General features: G+C 35.5%; 1 protein-coding gene across 1 annotated transcript in view; it reads right to left on the reverse strand.

Moving 5' to 3' along the window:
* Positions 1-20,247, reverse strand: part of PIAS1 (protein inhibitor of activated STAT 1) — a 117,376-nt gene that overhangs the window by 75,265 nt on the left and 21,864 nt on the right. The window contains exon 2 of the mRNA XM_040643060.1: positions 12,246-12,690. Within this exon, the coding sequence (XP_040498994.1) occupies positions 12,246-12,690 (445 nt within the window). The remainder of the gene's footprint in view (positions 1-12,245; positions 12,691-20,247) is intronic.

The following is a 20,247-nucleotide window of genomic DNA, read 5'->3' on the forward strand; positions in this document are numbered from 1 at the left end:
GCTTAACCAACTGAGCCACCCAGCCGTCCCCCAGTGAATTCTACTACTGAAGAAAAAATTCAAGGAGTTTTTTTTTCTAAATAAAACTGAACACAAAAGAAGTTATAAAACTGATACAAGGACTTTAAAGGACAATTTAAAAAATCTTTTTATTTTTAATATCTTATGTTATATAATAGGAAGACCACTGGCTTTGGAAGCAAACTTGTATTCAAATCCTAGCCCCATCACTTAAGTTTTGTGAATTACCTTGTGCAGACCTCAGCTACCTCTTTTTTTTTTTTTTAAAGATTTTATTTATTTATTTGACAGAGACAGAGACAGCCAGCGAGAGAGGGAACACAAGCAGGGGGAGTGGGAGAGGAAGAAGCAGGCTCATAGCAGAGGAGCCTGATGCGGGGCTCGATCCCACAACGCCGGGATCACGCCCTGAGCCGAAGGCAGACGCTTAACCGCGCCCCGACCTCAGCTACCTCTTATGTAATATTTAGGCTAGTGGTCTAAACTTCCAAAGTTGTTTGGAAGCTTAAATGAGATAAGAGATATAAAGCTCCTAGCTTAATGCTTGTCCAAGTAGGTACCCAATAATTTTTATTTATGTATCCCATTTCTCTCCCCAACTCATATATTGAAGACTTAATGATAATCATTTTTTTTAAGATTTATTTATTTTAGAGAGAGGGAGAGAGAGAATCCTTGACTCCCCGCTGAACCAGACATGGGACTGGATCCCAGGACCCTGAGATTATGACCTGAGCCAAAACCAGGAGTCAGCCATTTAACTGACTGAGCCACCCAGGCACCCCTTCATGATAATCTTTTTTTTTTTCTAAGATTTTATTTATTTGACAAAGAGAGAGAGAGCGCACAAGCAGGGGGAGAAGCAGAGGGAGAGGGAGAAACATGCTCCCCACTGAACAGGGAGCCCAATTGGGGGCTCGATCCCAGGACTCTGGGATCATGACCAGAGCCGAAGGCAGACACTTAACCATCTGAGCCACCCAGGCGCCCCCATGATAATCATTTTTAACTCAGCCTTAAAATATTCTACATAGTAGATATATCACAGGTTAATTAAGTATTTTCTATTATTGGATATTTAGGTTATTTTTAATTTTTATATTAGTAATAATGTTACAGTGAATATCCTTAGGATTTGGGGTCCCAAAGGTGGAATTAACAGATCAAAAAGTATTTTTTTTAAGATTTTATTTATTTATTTGAGAGAGAGTGACAGAAAACATGAGCGAGCACATAACGGGAAGAGAGGGAGAAGCAGGCTCCCCACTGAGGAGGGAGCCCGACGCAGGGCTGGATCCCAGGACCCTGGGAACATGACCCGAGCGGAAGCCAAATGCTTAACTGACTGAGCCACTCAGGCACCCCTCAAAAAGTATTTTTAAGCTCTTGCTACATATTTCCAAACTGTACTGTACTCTCAAAGAACTGTATTATAATTTATACTGCTACCAGCAGTTTACATACATTTTAACAAATCTTATCAATACATATTTTTAAATCTAGTACTACGGACAAGATTTAAAACCTCACTACTGACTTATTTTGGAATTTTCTATATGAATTAGTAAAAGTATCTTTTGATGTTTCCCAGTTGCATTTCCCCTTTACTAACTTAGCGATCATATATTTTGCCTAAGAGTCTTAGTAGCCTCCCCCATATTGATTTGTGAGAGTTCTTTCCTTAAGTCTTATGTTTGATTAAAATATTTTCTATTTGGTATTTACTTTTATACTTCGGCTTTTTAAAAAAATCATGATGCATACCTAGAGGTTTAACATTTTTATGTAATCAACTTTATCCATCATTTTCTTTGTGATTTCCTAAAATTATATGTAAACATAAATTGCCAACTTTACATTTACAGTTTATATGGGATGGGGCGCCTGGGTGGCTCAGTTGGTTAAGCGGCCAACTCTTGGTTTCAGCTCAGGTCATGATCTTGCGGTCATGGGGCTGACACCCGAGTTGAGCTCTGTGCTCAGTGTGGAGTTGGCTTCAGATTCTCACTCCCCCTCCCTCTCCCTCCAGCTCACGTGCTCTCTCCCGACCTCTCTCTCAAATAAATAAATAAAATCTTCAAAAGAATAAAATGAAGTTTATGTGGGGAGGTGGTGAAAAGCATAAAATGTTATGCATATTTATTTATATTATACACAAGTGATTTTCTCTTCTGATCATCTTATGTATTAAAATCATTAATTCTAAAATTAAAATTTAAGAGCAGAAATAAAATATTCAAAAATATGGCTCTAAAATAAACAGTGAAGCAAAATTCTAGGAACTGCAAAGGATATGTAGAAATAATTTAGCCTTTTTATTTTCACCTACCTTAAAGCGATTTAATTCTAACATTACATTCAACATTTAGCTTCTTTTGAACCACAATATCCCCGTATTTGGCACATTTAAAGCTTATTTACATTTTAGTTTTAATAAATTTAGCAGCAGTAGTGCCAAAGAATTAGAATTAATCTCTGCTCAAAACTGAGGTCATCTGCAAGTACTGTCAGCAATAAAGTAGTACGGCTCAAGAAAGGCAATGGCTTAAAATTATCCTCCAATCGCCCAGATATCTAACAACAAAATTTCTTTTAAAAAAAGGAAAGAAGGGGCCCTGTGTGGTTCAGATGGTTAAGCGTCTGCCTTCGGCTCAGGTCATGATTTCCAGGTCCTGGGATCAAGACCCAAGTCAGGTTCCCAGCTCAGGGGGAGTCTGCTTCTCCCCTTCTCTCTGCCTCTCCCCTTGCTTGTACTCTCTCTCTCTCTCTCAAATGAATAAATAAAATCTTAAAAAATATATATATAATATATAAAATATATTTTAATATATGCAAATGAATTTATATATAAATAAATTCACACACACACACACATATATATAAAGGAAAAATATGGACTGCCAAAATTGGGTTCTCCCTTTGTTGGACTATCCTACCTCCCCCATGATTACCACACCCAAGTCCTCCAGCTAGTTGGTCTACAACTCATATGGAACTCGATTTGTACTGGGGAGACTGGGCCAAAATACCGTAGAACCCACTGGCAGTCTAAATGCTGCATTTTAAACACCATATACACTACATGTTTGATCTTTAAATTCCATCCCAGTAAAATCTTATATGTTGGATTTCTTTGTTAAACTGTACTTACTTCCTTCTGAATCTAAATGGCTGGCTCAATAATGTCACAATTTAAGATTTTTAATTTCATATTTACAATCACACAGAGGAGTTCTTTACTGATTCCGATTAAGATTCCTTTCCAACCCAAAAAATTCTTTCATTCTTAGTTCCCAAGAACTAATAACCCTTAAATACAAAGACACCCATTTATTAACAACACAGATGCCTTTGAGCTTCCAGACCACTGTAGAAACATTAATCAAAATATTAAATAAAAAGGCAGAATATTATCTACAAAGGAATATAAATTTAGAAGGTAAATCTTAGATTTTGTTTTGAAAGTCAGAAGCCAGTACTGCCGAATTAGGAAAAGTTTCTAGGAAAAAAAACCCACCTACAGAAAAAATTAGTGCTCTGATTTTCCAAATTTCAAGTACAGAAGAGCACAGCTTGTATTGAATTGTTAGAAGGCAAATTTTCTAAATCATAAAACCTTTGAATGCCCTTTCCAATACTTATCAGAGCCTGCGTCCTTGAATTTGCATCACCTGATCTCCAGGCAGTGGCTATCAGGCATGTGGAGGAAGGCAAACTCAATTATAAAAAAATGAGAGGAGAAGGAAACTGTGAAATCTAATCCAATGCCAGAGGAGCCCTTGGCAGAAAACACTCGTAACCAATGTTATTAAGATATAGCAGAAACCTTACCCGTGCTGCACAAAACAAGATGGATCATTTAAACTGTTCAGAAGTGCTGAAGCATCTGCTGCCTTTTTTCCTAAGGCAAAACCCAAATTTATACACACACACACACACACACACTACACACACACACATCTATATATATATGAATTTTATATATATGAATTATATATATATGAATTATATATATATTTCAAACCTTTTCTATAAATTATTCATATATCTTCCCAAGCCTAAAATAATTGTAATTTTCTATATAGAAGTGTTCTATTTTAAAAAGGAAAGAAATCAGCCTCGCTTTCTAAAATACTGAGACTATAAACCCAATACACCTAGGCTGTTGGTCTTTCCTAGGAAGTATCGGTATATTGTCCCACATGAAGTTAGAACTAGTTGTAACAAAGCTCAGGAAAATCCAAATATATGTAACCCAGGCAACAGATATTCATGGTGTTTAATGGAAAAGACTGTTGAACAAACATTTAAAACTTAAACAGTAGCCACCTTCCAAGATTTAAAAAAGAGAAAGGGGGCATCTGGCTGGCTCAGTTGGTAGAGTACACGACTCTTGATCTTGGAGTTTTAACTTCCAGCCCCATGTTGGGTGTAGAGATTCCTTAAAAATAAAATCTTAAAAAAAAAAAAGATAAAACGTAAACAAGTGACTTGTTTAATCACAAATTAAAGAAATGACATCCATGTGATCAATTAAAATGTGTCCTAGTATTCCAGATACTTCAGTCTGTAGCATCCAAATGCTTTCCAAAAATACTACATTTTAAAAATTGAGGAGGACCAAGAGGAGACCATCTTCACAATTTCCAATTTCTTATGACAATTTTTAGTTAAAAACCAGATTTAAGAGAAAATGACTGTGAATTTACTTCATTTTATCCTTTTCTTTACAGTCACTGTCCTCAATGAGAAAAGAATTAAACCATAATGATTTCTAAAGAAAGACTACAAACATAAAACTGCATGATTAAAAACACCATTTACTTATTCTCCTTACTTCTCCTAAACTTCTTCCCATCTATCCCTCCCAAAGACGTGACAAGGAGATAAAAGTAGGTCTCTCTCTCTTTTTTTTTTTTTTTTTAAGATAGAAGGCATGTGGCAGGAACCGAGAGGGGGTCAAAGGGAGAGAGAGAAACAATCTCAAGCAGGCACAGAGCCCAAGGTGGGGCTCGATCTCAACCCTGAGATCATGACCTGAGCCAAAATCAAGAGTCAGAAACTTAACCAACTGAGCCACCCAGATACCCCAAAAGTAGCTTTCTTTAAAAACAAACAACAAAAAACACCTCACCATAAAAATTATGATCCACATTATTCCTCCAAAGAAGAAACCACTTAAATTATTCTCAAGCAAGAGAACAAATAAACTTCTACTTTTCTTGTCTTTGGAAAGTTAAATAAGAATGGTTGCAAAAGAAAATCACTAGAAACCCTCTTAACTGACCTGCTCTTAACTGAACTGAGGTTCTCCACTGCCTCTATACATGCTGACTGGTGCTCTAGCAAGCTGGCTGCTTGTACCAACAGAACACTCTCCAGGACAGAAGCACCAGGGAGCCAGAGGTGTTTATTCTCAAACCTATGTATGCCAGTTGCACTTGCAATTATGAAACTTAAATATTATAAAACTGATGAAATATAAGTGCAAAAAGAAAGAGTTGCTGTTTTTATGAAAACTAAGTTGAATGCTCTGCAAAGACCCAACAAAAGCAAGCTGCTTTAAAAAAATGCAATGAAATTGAGTGGCATAACTATAAAAGACTTTTCCCCCAGTTGTAACAGATTCTGCACTCAAATTGCTGCACAAAAGTCTTTAAATTCTCTCTGCTTTAAAAAAAAAAAAAAACACAAAAAACAAAAACTGGAAAACCTGCAGTCTCAAAGGAAGGTCTTGACCTATACCAAAAGTCTAGCAAATGAATATACATAAATATGTTTTACATTAAAATAAAATGTTTAAGTTATTATGTATCATTTTTATCAGTTGGTTCCAATTTGGGTAAGAGGAAATGTTGTATCTTTTGGTAATCAATTAGAACACTGAATGAGAACATCAGAAATAATGCTCCAAAACAATTATTATTCCTCATACCGATCTATGGGAAACCTGATACGAACTTATTCAGATGTACTACCTAAGACCTTTAAAAACCTGAGAATCTCAGGGGGTGCACGGCTGGCTTGCTCAATAGGGCACGTGACTCTCAATCTCTGGGTTGTGAGTTTGAGCCCCATGCTGGGTGTACAGATTACTTAGATGTAAGATCTTTTTTAAAGACGAATTAATTAATGAAAAATAAAAAGCTGAAGACATCCCTTGAGAAGGTATAATTTGGCTTAGCAAACCTTGCGATGACTCAACAAACTTTTACATGAGTACTCCAAATGAAGGCAAAGCTGTTTTCTACATTAGCCTTTGAAATAATTAAAACTATTAAAAATATTTAAAGGCACCATTTTAAAAAAATGTAGTTGCTCTTTGAAAAATTTACCTGAGTCAAGGAAAACAGAAATAACTAAGTCACTAACAAACATAAAACTGAGTACTAATGGATGTTTACCAATGTCTGAATCAAACCAAATACTCTTGATTGCTGTGAAAATATTTTGTTTTTGCCATTATGTTCTAACACAGGCCAACGTAAACAATATAAACAATAATACTCTTAAAAAAACCCAAACAATAATACTCTAAACAATTTTATTATTTTAAATAAAATAATATTAAAGAACTGAAGGAAAATATCTTGCCTCTGAATGAACATAAGAAGATATTTTAATCCAAAATGACTTGTCCTTTTGACTTTCATAACTGTAAATTCGACAGCTGAGCAACACCAAGAGTGACACAGTGTACAAATAAGATATTTCAAACAAAGTATACTTCTAACACATGGTGCTCAATATACTATGAAGATTAAAATTTCCTGTGCCCCAGTTTTTACTGATATGGGTCAATAATGCATGTAGCTAAGAATCTCCTGGGTTCAGTTAGTATTTGGGATTCTCTTCATTAAAACAAAATCAGAAATAAACACAAACACATACACAAAACAATGACTGACTAGAACACAACAGAAATATTTTTAAATTACTCTCTAAAGTAACTAGTGTCTATGGATTCTATATTAAACATGTAATATATATCTTTGTAATTAGGGGGGGAAATGCAGAGTACATTAAATATCCAAGTCGTTGACTGACCATAGAGATAAGAATGGGGGTGGAAACAATAAAGGGAAGGACACCTCTTTCTTCCTCTCTATTTCCCATCCCTACCATAGGCCACTATTTATGATAGATAACATAGTATGCCTCGGTTGTATTAGAATGGTAAAATGATCAAAATTCATTGAATTGGAGTGAAGTAAAAGACTCCACCTACTGTATTTAAATAAATTGGAGAGCTAATAAATGTTTACGGAACAACTACCATATAACAAATTCATGGATAGCTATTACGGGAATATACAGATGAACACAGCAGAACCCTTCCATTTTGAGGAACTAACAACAAAATGTTGTAAGAACGTGCAAGAAAGTGAAATCAATTCTGGATCAGGGAAGGAATAGACAGATATAGGGGGAAATCTTAGAAAGATTCATGGAAAAGGCTTTAAAAAGCATTTAAAATAAGCCTAATAGAACAAACAGGATTTTAGTGATAGGCAAAAATAATAAACCATTTTACTTTACAACCACCTTTACTTCATCTCCCAGTTCTTCTAGTTAACTATGGACAATGAAAAGAACTCTCTTTAAAATGTGGTTCCAAAATGAAGGACCTTAAAATTACTCATTGTTCAAGAAATAACAAAATGAGTTTAAGAATGGATAACAATTACCTAATAAAACTGGGGATACCAAAACTATTGTGATTTTAGCTAGAAACATGAACCATACAGAAAACCACCCAAGTTACATCAAAACATCTTAAAATCCATTTAAATCTAATGGTTAAGGCCAAAAGGGGGGGGGGTGAAAAATTAAATTTACTTGTCACATTCTGGACTCACGTGATAACTGTGATGAACTAGCTGGCTATAGGTCAAAACTAACTCTTACGAGCTTGTTGTAATGATTTATAATATGTATATCTATATCTGTGTGTGTGTGTGTGTGTGTTTAGAAACAAAGAGAATGCCAGAAGCCATTTCATTTTTCAGAAAATACTGTTTTTCTATATCCAAAACAAATGATCTACTGGCAAAAATAATCCTTTAGAAAACTGAATTCCATGATGAAGTAGTCACTTCATTTAATGAAGAAGAAATAGTCTTTTAATAACATTAAAGCACCTTATATATTCTTTTCTTTTATTCTTTTATTCTTTGCCAAACAGGGCTTTTTTAAAAGATGCTCATCCTAAATTCTGCAAATTACTCAAAACCTTTTTTCAATAAATCTTTTTCAGATTCACTGAACATTCCCTCCCCTGAATATCTACTGAATCAATAAACCTCCACAAATTACTTTCTGGTAAGATCGTTTTATGCATAACCAAAATGATGACTTTTAATTCTACGGTAACAATGAGAAATTAGAAATCTATTTATATACCACCAAGCAATTCTATAACACCTATTCAATGGGTATATACCACAAACAATGAATTTATTCAATAAAAACCAGTATTCAAATCAAATTATACTTTAAAAGTACAGTCAATTTTTATTATGTGTGCTAATTGTTCTATAAAGTCACCATAATGAATTAGTGAATTCTGAACCACTGCTCCTAGGGAATACATAGGGCTAGGTTCCTGTAAGCCCTGATCACATTTTCAACAACTAATCACTATGTGACCTTGTTTTAGGTGTGTTTCTGTTCAAGGACACCTTATTTAATATATAATTCATTTATTACTTAGTAATAATTTTACTTATTTAATAATAATTCATTAACATTGACCTCACAGCCAATAGCACTAACTCATGTCTGAACAAAACTGAATACATATGTATTTTTTCTCCATTAGGCACATCACAGCCTTTTTGCATTTAGGAACACCAGACAGACCAGATACACCGGCATGATGGCTGGGGGCTATTTAAAACTGAAATCACCAATAAAAAGTACAAAAATGCAAAAAACATGGCACTACATAGAGCACAAAAGAGGACATGTCCTGGGGCGCCTGGGTGGGGCAGTCGTTAAGCGTCTGCCTTGGCTCAGGGCGTGATCCCAGCCTTCTGGGATCGAGCCCCGCATCAGGCTCCTCCGCTAGGAGCTTGCTTCTTCCTCTCCCACTCCCTCTGCTTGTGTTCCCTCTCTCGCTGGCTGTCTCTCTCTGTCAAATAAATAAAATCTTAAAAAAAAAAAAAAAAAAAAAAGATGACATGTCCTTACAGTATGAGAGCTGAAAACAAGAAGGCAAGAGTCACCTTGTGGGAAAGTGCAAGGCAGAAGACTCAAATTTTTACCATTCCGTGAATGTCCATAAATAACCATGAAACTGTTGTAATGATTTTGTAATTACAAATAAATTTGAGATAGCAGACATTCACAAACACAGAATGTGCAAGTAACGAGAATTGACAATACAAAGAAAGCCTAATTAAATAAATCTCATGGGAAATATTTTAGCACTTCAATCCAGTCAATTTTATAAATACAAGGGTTTACTTACTGGTCATCAAGGATTGGAGAAACTTTATGGCATTGTTTTTACGTTTTTAAATTGTCACACAAAAACACCAGATTGAAGCAGTTTATAAGTTTCCAGATAAAGACTAAAGACAGAAAAATTATTTAAAATTTACTGCCTAGGGAACACCTGGGTGGCTCAGTCGGTTAAGCATCTGCCTTCGGTTCAGGTCATGATTCCAGGGTCCTGAGGTCAAGTCCCACACTGGGCTCCTTGCTCAGAGGGGAGCCTGCTTCTCCCTCTGCCTGCAGCTCCCTCTGCTTGTGCTCTGTCTTTCTCTCTTTCAAATAAATAAATAACATCTTTTTTAAATTAATTAATTAATTATTTAAAATTTACTGCCTGTTCTTTAAAAACAGTTATTAGAGGAAAAGCACTACAGAAAGGTATCAAAAATTGCAGCTTTAAGAACATAATTTCTTATGAACTGTTTCTAATATCTTTTAAAGAAAAACCAGTTATGTTTACCCATTACTATTACACACTGAAAAGTTCATAAGGATAAAAGTATCCTGAAGTATTAAAGCAGTAAGAGGAGCGCTTGGGTGGCTTCAGTCGCTTAAGTGTCTGTCTTTGGCTCAGGTCATGATCCCAGGGTCCTGGGATCGAGCCCTCCATCGGGCTCCCTGCTCACTGGGGGTCTGCTTCTTCCTCTCCCTCTATGCTCTCTCTCTCAAGTAAATAAACAAAATCTTAAAAAAATAAATAAATAAAGCAATAAGATACAAAATGTAAATTACGGTATGTAAGTTAAGCTAAAAAGGCTTGAAAAGACCATCAGTGTAGACAATTAGAAATTAACACTTAAATATATTCACGCAAAGTACCTTAGTGAAATAAAAATTGACTTAAAATTCTTTTAATTTTAATTTAAACTATTATCCAGTATAATTATAATGTGTGTCCAGTTTGCATTTCTACTCTATATAACAAATTTAGATACATACGTAAACATCATCTATTCACAGTGATACCTGAAATTTATATTACTGAAAATGAAAACAGCAAGATACATTAATTAAGACCAGAAAAGAATCTGAGAAGTGGGAATCAAATCAAAGGCACCAACACTTTTTTCCTTTTAAATTTCAGATGATGTTCACTACAGCACAGTTTTTGGCTGCAAAAAAAACAGAAAATTTTGTCTTTTAATAGAGGACTTATATCATGGAATAGTATATAGTTTTTTAATAAGAAATGAGCTAGAGTGTGTTTGTGTGTGTGTGTGTGTGTGTGTGTGTATACACACCTGCTCACATGGCCTTCAATTAAAAATGTGAAACAAGACAAGGAGAGATATCGGTATTAGGGAGAAAAAAAGGCAAATCACAGAATACAACGTAAAACATGATTCCTTCTTGAAAAACAAGAAATGTAACTTGTTTACATACGCATACACACCAAACTACTAACGAGGAAGGGACTTCGACACTTTCATTTTTTTTATAATGAGCATGTGTAAGTTTTATAACCATACGATAGGTTCTTCACAAATGACAGGTTACCTTGTTATAGCAATTTTAAAAATAAAATAATGTGATATAAAATTCATGTTGTTTGAAAACGATTCCTACAAGCTTAATTTATTCAGGTAAATCCTGTTAAATATAATTAAAAACAAACATTTCCAAGAATTTCAGTATGTTCTCAAAATTTAACACTAACCAATCCCCCAAGCTGAAATGTTTATTGATTTATGACAAAGGTCAGCAAACTTTTTCTGCAAAGGTCAGACTAAATATTTTAGGTTTTGCAGACAAACATGGTCTCTGCTACATACTATTCTTTTTGTTCTTGTCTTTGATTTTTTTAACAACCCTCTGGGAATATTAAAAAAGAAAAAAAAACAACCACATACACACACACACACACACACACACACACACACACACACACCGGTTAGCTTATTAGATCCACAAAAAATAGACCAGAGGCTAAATTTGTCTTGCTGGCCACAGCTTGTCAACCACTAATTTATGACAACAAACCAGCACCTGGACGTCTGATATTTTAAATATAGTATGACAAAGGTATCAGAAATCACAACAGTTTTAGTCTATGTTAAATAAAGTAAGGTAGTATTGGAGAAATTACATGTTGATTACTACACTGAATTCTATTAATATGCCAGACATTGATCAAACAATAAAGCACAGTGAATAAAATTTCAAGTATTCACATTATAAAACCATGATCATGTGTGCACCTGCAAAGCACACATATCCATTTGAAAAAGTCAGCTGAAACTGAAATACTACACAAAGCTCAAATCTCCTTTTATAATAATTAAAACCATTTACTCATTTAAATAATCAAAACTAATCAGTCATTTGTTTTAGATGTCATCAACCCTTGAAAATTAAGAACTGAATTCAAAGGCTCATAGTATTATTAGGTTTTAATTTTTTAATTTGTAAGGGTTATTGTAAAATATTAATTAACAATGTAAAATATTACACTTTAAAAGTTTATATTCTTGGAAACTTTTTAATATTTACTGTCTCAGCAACCATCACTGGAAACTTGACTATACTTTTTTTCTTTACCTAAAAGATAGCTTTTATATATTTGATTTTGTTTAAAACTAAAAGATCCTTATTGTAATCTGAATGCTACTAGCAAAGGAAAATTTCATTATGAATAATAAACTGGGTCAAACTGAAACTCTAAAATGAAAATGTATCTCCCCACCCCCACCCCAAGTAACCAAATAATCATTATAGGATAATCTTACCTAGACTGGTGGGTTTTATCAGTTCATCCAGTAAATCATAAAATGGTAATTTTTGAAGTTTTATATCCGGATGGACTGGGTGAAGAGCTGATGTAAGATGTGGGAGTTCCAGTTCATGTTTAGGTCCCAGAAGAGAAACAGGGAGTAACGGTGATGATGCAGGGTGACCATCATAAGTGAGCTGTGGAATGGTAGATGGAGACAAAGTTGCTGGCATAGGACTTGAATGGACATTGGGGATGGACAAGTCCGCGGGCGTCATGATTTTCTGGGGGAACCTCCGCCTATAGAGTTCTTTAATTTTCATTTGTACAGCAGGACTGCAGCCAGCCTTTAGCAAATGCAGGGCTTTTGTGAGAAGTTCGTGTTTGCGTCCGTGCTTGTTTCTCCCAGCGTAGCCCAACAGTACTTGGAGTTCAGAAACTCTAAGGCTCATAACCATTTGCTTAGAGACAAAACAAAATGTAAAATGTTAGTATTCCAATAGTATAATTTACAATATTTAACAACACTTTATTCTAACCCTTTCCCCTCATGGTTTGCTTTAAAGGCCAGCTCAGTTACAATCAATTCTAGTCATTTCCAACTTAAAATAAGTAACCAAAAAATTTAAAAATTAATATTCATAAATTCACTGACTTCTACCCAGGGTTATGAAAGATGTAAGATGAAGTATACACCAGGCAGAACCACATCTCACCTCATTCCACTGTTTTGATGCAATTGTCAGCTATTCATCAAGCACTTACTGAGTCTCCAGAAGAGTGCTGAGTGCTACGTGGATGGCAAAATATAATGAGCCCTCAAGAACGTTTGTTTTCTTGGCGGAAAAGTATATAACTATATATGAAACACATAAATGCCCCACCTCAAACACCAGATGCAAGTAGGGTATAAATAACATACTATCAGGTGTTACATTCTATGCTGACCCTGGAATTTGTAGGACTTAAAAACTATCTATCGGGGCGCCTGGGTGGCTCAGTCGTTAAGCATCTGCCTTTGGCTCAGGGCGGGATCCCAGCGTTCTGGGATCGAGCCCCACATCAGGCTTCTCTGATGGGAGCCTGCTTCTTCCTCTCCCACTCCCCCTGCTTGTGTTCCCTCTCTCGCTGGCTGTCTCTCTCTGTCAAATAAATAAATAAAATCTTTATAAAAAAAAAAAAAAAGAAAGGTCAAATAGCTTACCTAAGGCCACTAAGCAGCAGTCAGGACACAAACTCAGATCTATGTGTGGTATGTATGATTCTAAAGCCCACTTTTCACTGAACCTTTAGGAAAAGGACAGAGCTGGAAACATAATATTGACTCACTCCACTGGCAAGGCCAGGCTAAAAAGTCTAGGAATTCAATCCGCATGCCATAATGTGGAAGGTTGTAATAAAGAGATCTATTTAACTTTGACGCTTTGTTCCCAAACGTGTTTGGTCACTGTTTCTCCTTTTTCTTCAATTACTAAGAGACTACCAACAGGAAATGCCCAACTATACCAATCCTCTCATTTTAAAGTGGAAGAAAATGGAATCCAGAGAGGAGAAATGGCTTACCCAAGACCATATGGTATTAACAGCAGAATCCTGACTTGACCACCACTGACAGGGAGGTGTTAGGGTAGAAGACACATGTAAGCTTACCACCAGCTATCTCCCCAACTGTTTTATCCCCTCACCTCAGACCTAATAGCAATACAGAAAAGATAAAACTGCCTTTCCTAATTCACTCCCGCTCCCTGAGAGGCCACCCTACCCCAGCCGATCCTCTGGAAGCTATTTAGAGAGTGCAACACAATTAAGTAACAAATCAAATAGGAAGAAAACAGTGTATAAAGATCTTTATATACAATATAGCTGGTTATCAAACATATCTGAGCCCTTTCCCTACTTCTCTGGCCTGAAAAATAGTTTGTTTCTTCAAATTCCAGCTTTTGCCAGCCTTAGTCCATTACACCTGGCAACACTAATGACTTTTTTCCTCATTACTTTTACTGGCCATTTTGCATATCTGTATTTAGCACTTGTCTTGCTTTTTTATAATTTTCTATTTGTATAAGTGATTCCACGACCAGTTTGAGGTCCTCCAGGACACAACTCAATGTCACTCTCACCATCTAACACTAGGGCCTGACAACAGTAGAAACACAACAAATGCCTGGACAATGAATAAATAAATGAATGAATGAACGAAATAAACAAGAAAGTCACACCAGAAGAAAGGGTGGGGTAGAATCTACAATGGTAAATTATACATATAACTACAATACAAATGCAAATGAACTCCCAAATTCTTATGCTCAATAGAAGGCACAAAGAAATACTACGGGCCTTAAAAATAAAGCCTACCCCAAATCCTATAAATGCTTCTCTTTTTTAGATATGATCGGAGATTAAATAATTACTAACTATAATGTCAGCAAGCTATCAATTTCTCCCTACTATCCAAAATGTCCTAAGAGTACAAAATAGTTTTAAAGATTTTTATTACTTATTTGAAAAGGAACTGGGACTTCAACTGAAAAGTACTATATTAATAAGTAGCTTCTGCTTTTGCAGAAATAACAGAAATTATGCTTCAAAGATGATCGGTTAAAAATAAATTTAGGTTAGCACTGGTCAAATGTACTTCATTTTACAGAGAAAGTAGTATAAATTTTAGAAAGAGAACAATGTCTTCCCACTTCAACCACATTCTCCTAGGTCAAACACAAATAAACCTGAATCCAGTGATTATCACAGGCTTTTCACTGATGATAGTTTTCTGTCCTTACTCTATGGGTATAAGGATTTAAATGCAGCACAGATGTGTTATTGTTTTACTTAGATGGAAGAACACTGGCAATCCACATGAAATAAAATCTCTTGTGTAATGGTCAAAAGAAAAAAGCTGATGACATAAGTTTTGTTTTTGTTTTTACAGGATGTGAAATTAATCATCACAATTATGAGGCAGATATTGTCCTCATTTTACAGACAGGAAAACTGAGGACTAGGCAGGTTAAGAAATTTGTTGATTATACAACTACTGCAAATATTATGCTCTTACACTATAATACTGTCTTTTAAAGGAAACAAACCACATGCCTTTCAATTAGGAAAGAGAAAAACCTTTTGAAAGACTAACTGATTTAACATTTCAATCTCCATTTCAAGCTTCAATATTTTGCTTTAAAAAAACTGGTGGTTCAGATAAGAAAAAAAAGCATCTGGATTCAAATTAACCATTGCACCTTAAAATCAGGTTTAGTGAAAGATGGGGTGCTATCCACTGCTATTATTGGAGCAGCTGCTGCATACACTTAAGGACTGTAATAAGCATGCAATATTTTTAAAAACTAAATAAAAGGGGGGCAGGAAACACAAACATCTGAAGCATCACTCAACCGAAAAGCTTCAGAGAAGCACGGAACAGTCAATTCACAATGCGGTGTTGACAACACAGAGGAAAACTAAACACTTACATCTGAGATGCTGAAACGCAATATATTTTAATCTGTCATGTGTTTAAAAATCTCCATTTGTTAGCACTACAACAAAATGAATATTTATAACTAAGGATAACATCAACCACTGCTACTACTAGAAATCACTACCTCCTCAAATAGCATTCTGCTGACTCTACATCCCCAAATGATAAGAGTTGTCAGAACTAGGAAATTCAGAATGCCTGAGAGATATATACACGCTGTACAGAAAGCATTCTGTGAGGGGCATCTTTTTAAAATTAATTTTTTTAATCAAGCAGACATGCACACAGTTTAAAAAGTCAAATAGTGTGACCAGAAAACAGATGTCCCTTGCCCCCCACACACACACTTTTCACATCCCTGAGGCAATCTCTTTCAAGCCTTTTGGCTATTTCTTTTGGCATTTTTCACTATATTCTATAAAGCAGGTCTATGTGTTCTTAAATTTTTTCCTTGTAGGAAAAAATTGACTTACTATAAACAATAACGGTTTAGTTCTGTGACATCTCTACCCCCATATTTTCATCACAATTTCTGGTTGAATCAATTGTTGTTTACATTACTATGGCTGTAAATAATATTCACACATGAGCCAAAGTATGTCATGATTACTCTTCCGTTTATGTAGAATCTTGGCTTTCTTAGTTAATAACTGCACCATTTGTGCATTTGCTTTGTTTTCTAGGTAACTACTAATTCATCTGCAAACTGATAAAAGTGTAACTTTCAACATATTCAAATACAAGAGGTAAAACTGTTTTCATTTCTTTCCGGAATACATGCCTTCTGTAGCCCTCCCCATCAGGTTCCAATCTGGACTGCCTGCTCTTTAGACCTGGTACATGACTATGGTCATAGAATTTCCCTTCAACGTATTCTTTATAATGTCCCGCCCCTCTTCCATATTGGATCCCATTTCATCCATCTCACTTTTGCCTCTTAGTTTTCTCTTTTTAGTAGAGTATTTCCTCCACTAGCTTCCTAAGAAGGAACTGGAAGCTAGTTTTTTATTCCTTGCATCGTCCAAAAGTATATTCATTTACCCATAGTTAATAACTGAGTTTGGCTCAATATTTGAATTCTAGACAGGAAAGCATGTTCTGTCAGAATTTTAACAGCCTTTCCTCATTGTCTTCTGGCTTCCGGTGCTGCTGTTAAGAAGCCTGGCATCATCCTGATCTGCAATCCTTCACAGTCGCCTGTATATCCCATAAGGAAGCTTACATAGAAGCTTCTTGGGTGCCAGGGTGGCTCAGTCAGTGAACAGACTAAGGCTCAGGTCATGATCTCAGGGTCCTGGAATCCAGCCCTGAGCATCAGGCTCTGTGCTCTGCAGGGAGTCTGCTTCTCCTTCTCCTTTTGCTCATGCTTGCATGCTCTCTCTCTCTCATATAAATAAATAAAATCTTTTTTTTAAAAAGAAGCTTCTTTCTACATGCTCTGCAATTTTACAGTGTTGCATCGTGGGGTTGGGTTGGTTTTTCTGTGGGGTTTTGTTTTTGCTTTAATTGTATGAACTGGTAAATGCTGTCTTTTAAATTTAGAGATGCATGTCCTTCCATTCTGGGAGGTTTTCTTTCTTCATCTTTTTTTCTAGTCTCTTACTTGTGTGCCTATTATTTAGGTACTGGCCTTCTTAGACTGATTATCCAATTCTCCTTCCTTGCATTTTACATCTCTTGCATTTAGCTCTATTTTGAGAAATTTCCTCAACTTGATCTTCTAGCGCTTCTATTAAAATTTTCATTCCCATGAGCTCTGTTCGGTTCGTTACATGCCTTTTTTTTTTCCCCTACATCTTGCTTTTAGTTTTCACGAATGGAGTATCTTGTTTTCTCTCTGACAATATAAATAAATTGGGTATTTGGCTTTGTTATTGTTTTCTTCTGCTGTCTGCACGGTCTCTGTAACCTCTGGGTGCTTTTCTGCTATCTGCTTTGGTCTCTGCCTTTCATGCCTGATGTTTTCCTCAAATGACAGGAGATTGCTGGCTGCACATTTATATTTAAAAGTAAGATACTAAAAACATGATCAAGTGATCTGTGTGAGTGAGCAGATTGGGGGTACTTCATTCTAGGATGATCAGTCAGGAATTTGGCTGTTTTGAGGATTCCTTTTTTCCTTTTACCTAATCACTTTTGACAGAGGAATCCTCCAATGTTCTGCTTTGGCAGTATGACTGGCTTCCAGTGTTCTCAGGATAATGAGGAGAAAGGAGGGGGAGGTCTCCACCATTCAAAAATAAGACATTTCAACTTAATCCCCTTTTCAAATACATAAAATTTTACACACACACACACACACACACACAATCTGTGTGTGTAAGAGAACAACTATGTCAACCACAGGGGCAGGAACCACATTCTGAGAAAGATAAATTCAGACGACATTCAAGCAGTATCAACAAGTACTATAGACAAAGTGCTTTTTGCAATTAAATAAAAACTGCCAGTATTATTGTTCTTCAGTTATGACCTTACATTATTAAAGGTCATACCTAAAGTGTGACTAAGGATTAGGTACTTCCTATTGAGCAACTAATTACTTTCATTCACACATCCCACTGCAGTAGTTTAGAGGATTAGTCATAATAAAGCAGACTCTATATTATGAATCTTTATCTGGTATCAATTTATAACCAATAGTAAACCAAAATGAATTCTGAACATAGACAAATTAGGCATTTAACAATGTCATAATATTTCATTTATACTTCTGCTTTCTATCCACAACAGCAATCATCAAAAATTCTATAACTGCATACACTAAAGCCTGTACAGTACAACAAAAATATTTTATTATTTTTAAAGTCACATGCTTCATCTAATGAAAATGATTTCTGCATCATTTCTAATCCTCTCCATTTGAAATCGTTAATAAGCAGCTGTTAGATTAGTAATTTGTCAACAATGCCCAGTTCAACCAGAAAACCTAGTTAGACAGTTTCTATTAAAGAAGCAAATCAGGTTGGTTATCTCCACAATCTTGTTCGACCCAATTTCGCATCTTTTTATTTATTTCTCAATGTAAGATAACTGAAAAGTGACCTCTAGAGCCCACTCCCCTAGTTGATCTCCTCTGACTTCTCCTGGTCCCTATTCCATCACACCGGCTGCATTTAGTGGCACGTAATGACAAAACATGGAGATCGCACTCCCCTCTAAGCAGAGTATAAACCGAGTACTGTTAAATTAGTGTACCACGACTTTAATTTCTGACAGATGATTTAAACATCATCCCCATTTAGGTACTACCACATTTCATGAAACATATGGATATGTCCTTCAAAAGGCTCCTTCCAGATGATAACTTTGATATTAAAAATAACAAACCTAACTCAGAACATTTTAAAATTTGGATAAAATATTTTTTCTAATAAAAAACAAAGTTTAGAGTGTAAGATTCTAACACATTGCCAAACTTCTGGTGCAGAGATAGGAAAATATGACTTTTATTTAAGTAAAAAGCTGTTCTGCACACAGATGCTCAATAAATGCTTTCTGGATCAATGCACAGCCCCTAAATGAGTATGAAGAAAAAGAGAATACAGGAAACAATGAACACAGAGAGATAAGCTAGTCTTCAGAGACAGACATACATAATCAACACATTAATTCAATTCTCAGAAGTTACTGAACACCTACTATGTGCTAGATACACGTATAATATGGTACCAGTACATGTAGAATTTGGATTCCAGTACCAGCCTGACCACTTACTTACTGAATCGCATCTTTCACAGGGTCTATTTTCTCATTCTGAAAATGAGAGATTAACTAGAGGTTCTCAAAGGCTCCTTAAAATTTCAAAATTCTTTAATGTTATAACTCTATTAAATGAAATCTTTCTTCTCATTCTTCTACCCTTTCATAGTTAAGGAAATATAAACAATCTGTAAAGTCAGTGAATCTAGGTTAGTAATGTTTTCAATCAAAATTTTAAGTGTCATTTACCTGGGCCGACAGAATAGAAACAACGATAAACCTAATACATGTTACATGCTTACCATATGCCAACCATGTACTAATTACAGTAAACATGATCAACTTATTTAACCCTCACATGAACCCGAGAGACAGACCACTGTCATTATTCCCGCTGCATGGATAAAAAAACTGATGCTAAACCTGAAGTCGAACACTAAGTAAGTGATGGAGACAGAGCTCAAACCCGACCTGACTTCAGAGCCTAAGCTCATAAACACTAACCAAGAGAGGTGTCTTATCACAAATCTCAGGCAGAGCAGAATATGTATTACACTGGGGCAGGGGGCACTAAATGACATAAGGAATTTAGACTACACAGAATAAACAAGCATATTGGGGGGCAGTGAAAAATGTGATAAAAATAGTGTTTAAGGCTATCCAAGTAGTCACCTGTAGGACAGATGAAACAAAAAAGATTAAGAAATAAGATTTCTAGCTAAAATATATGGCAACAAGAATTATTTATCTACATATAAGGGAAGAAGGAAATATGACAGTCAACACAGAGGAGGAGACAGGACCAAGAAATACTGAAAAGAAAAATTGCCGATCACAT

This window comes from Ursus maritimus, unplaced genomic scaffold (genome assembly GCF_017311325.1).
Source record: "Ursus maritimus isolate PB19 unplaced genomic scaffold, ASM1731132v1 scaffold_27, whole genome shotgun sequence".
Lineage (NCBI taxonomy): Eukaryota > Metazoa > Chordata > Mammalia > Carnivora > Ursidae > Ursus > Ursus maritimus.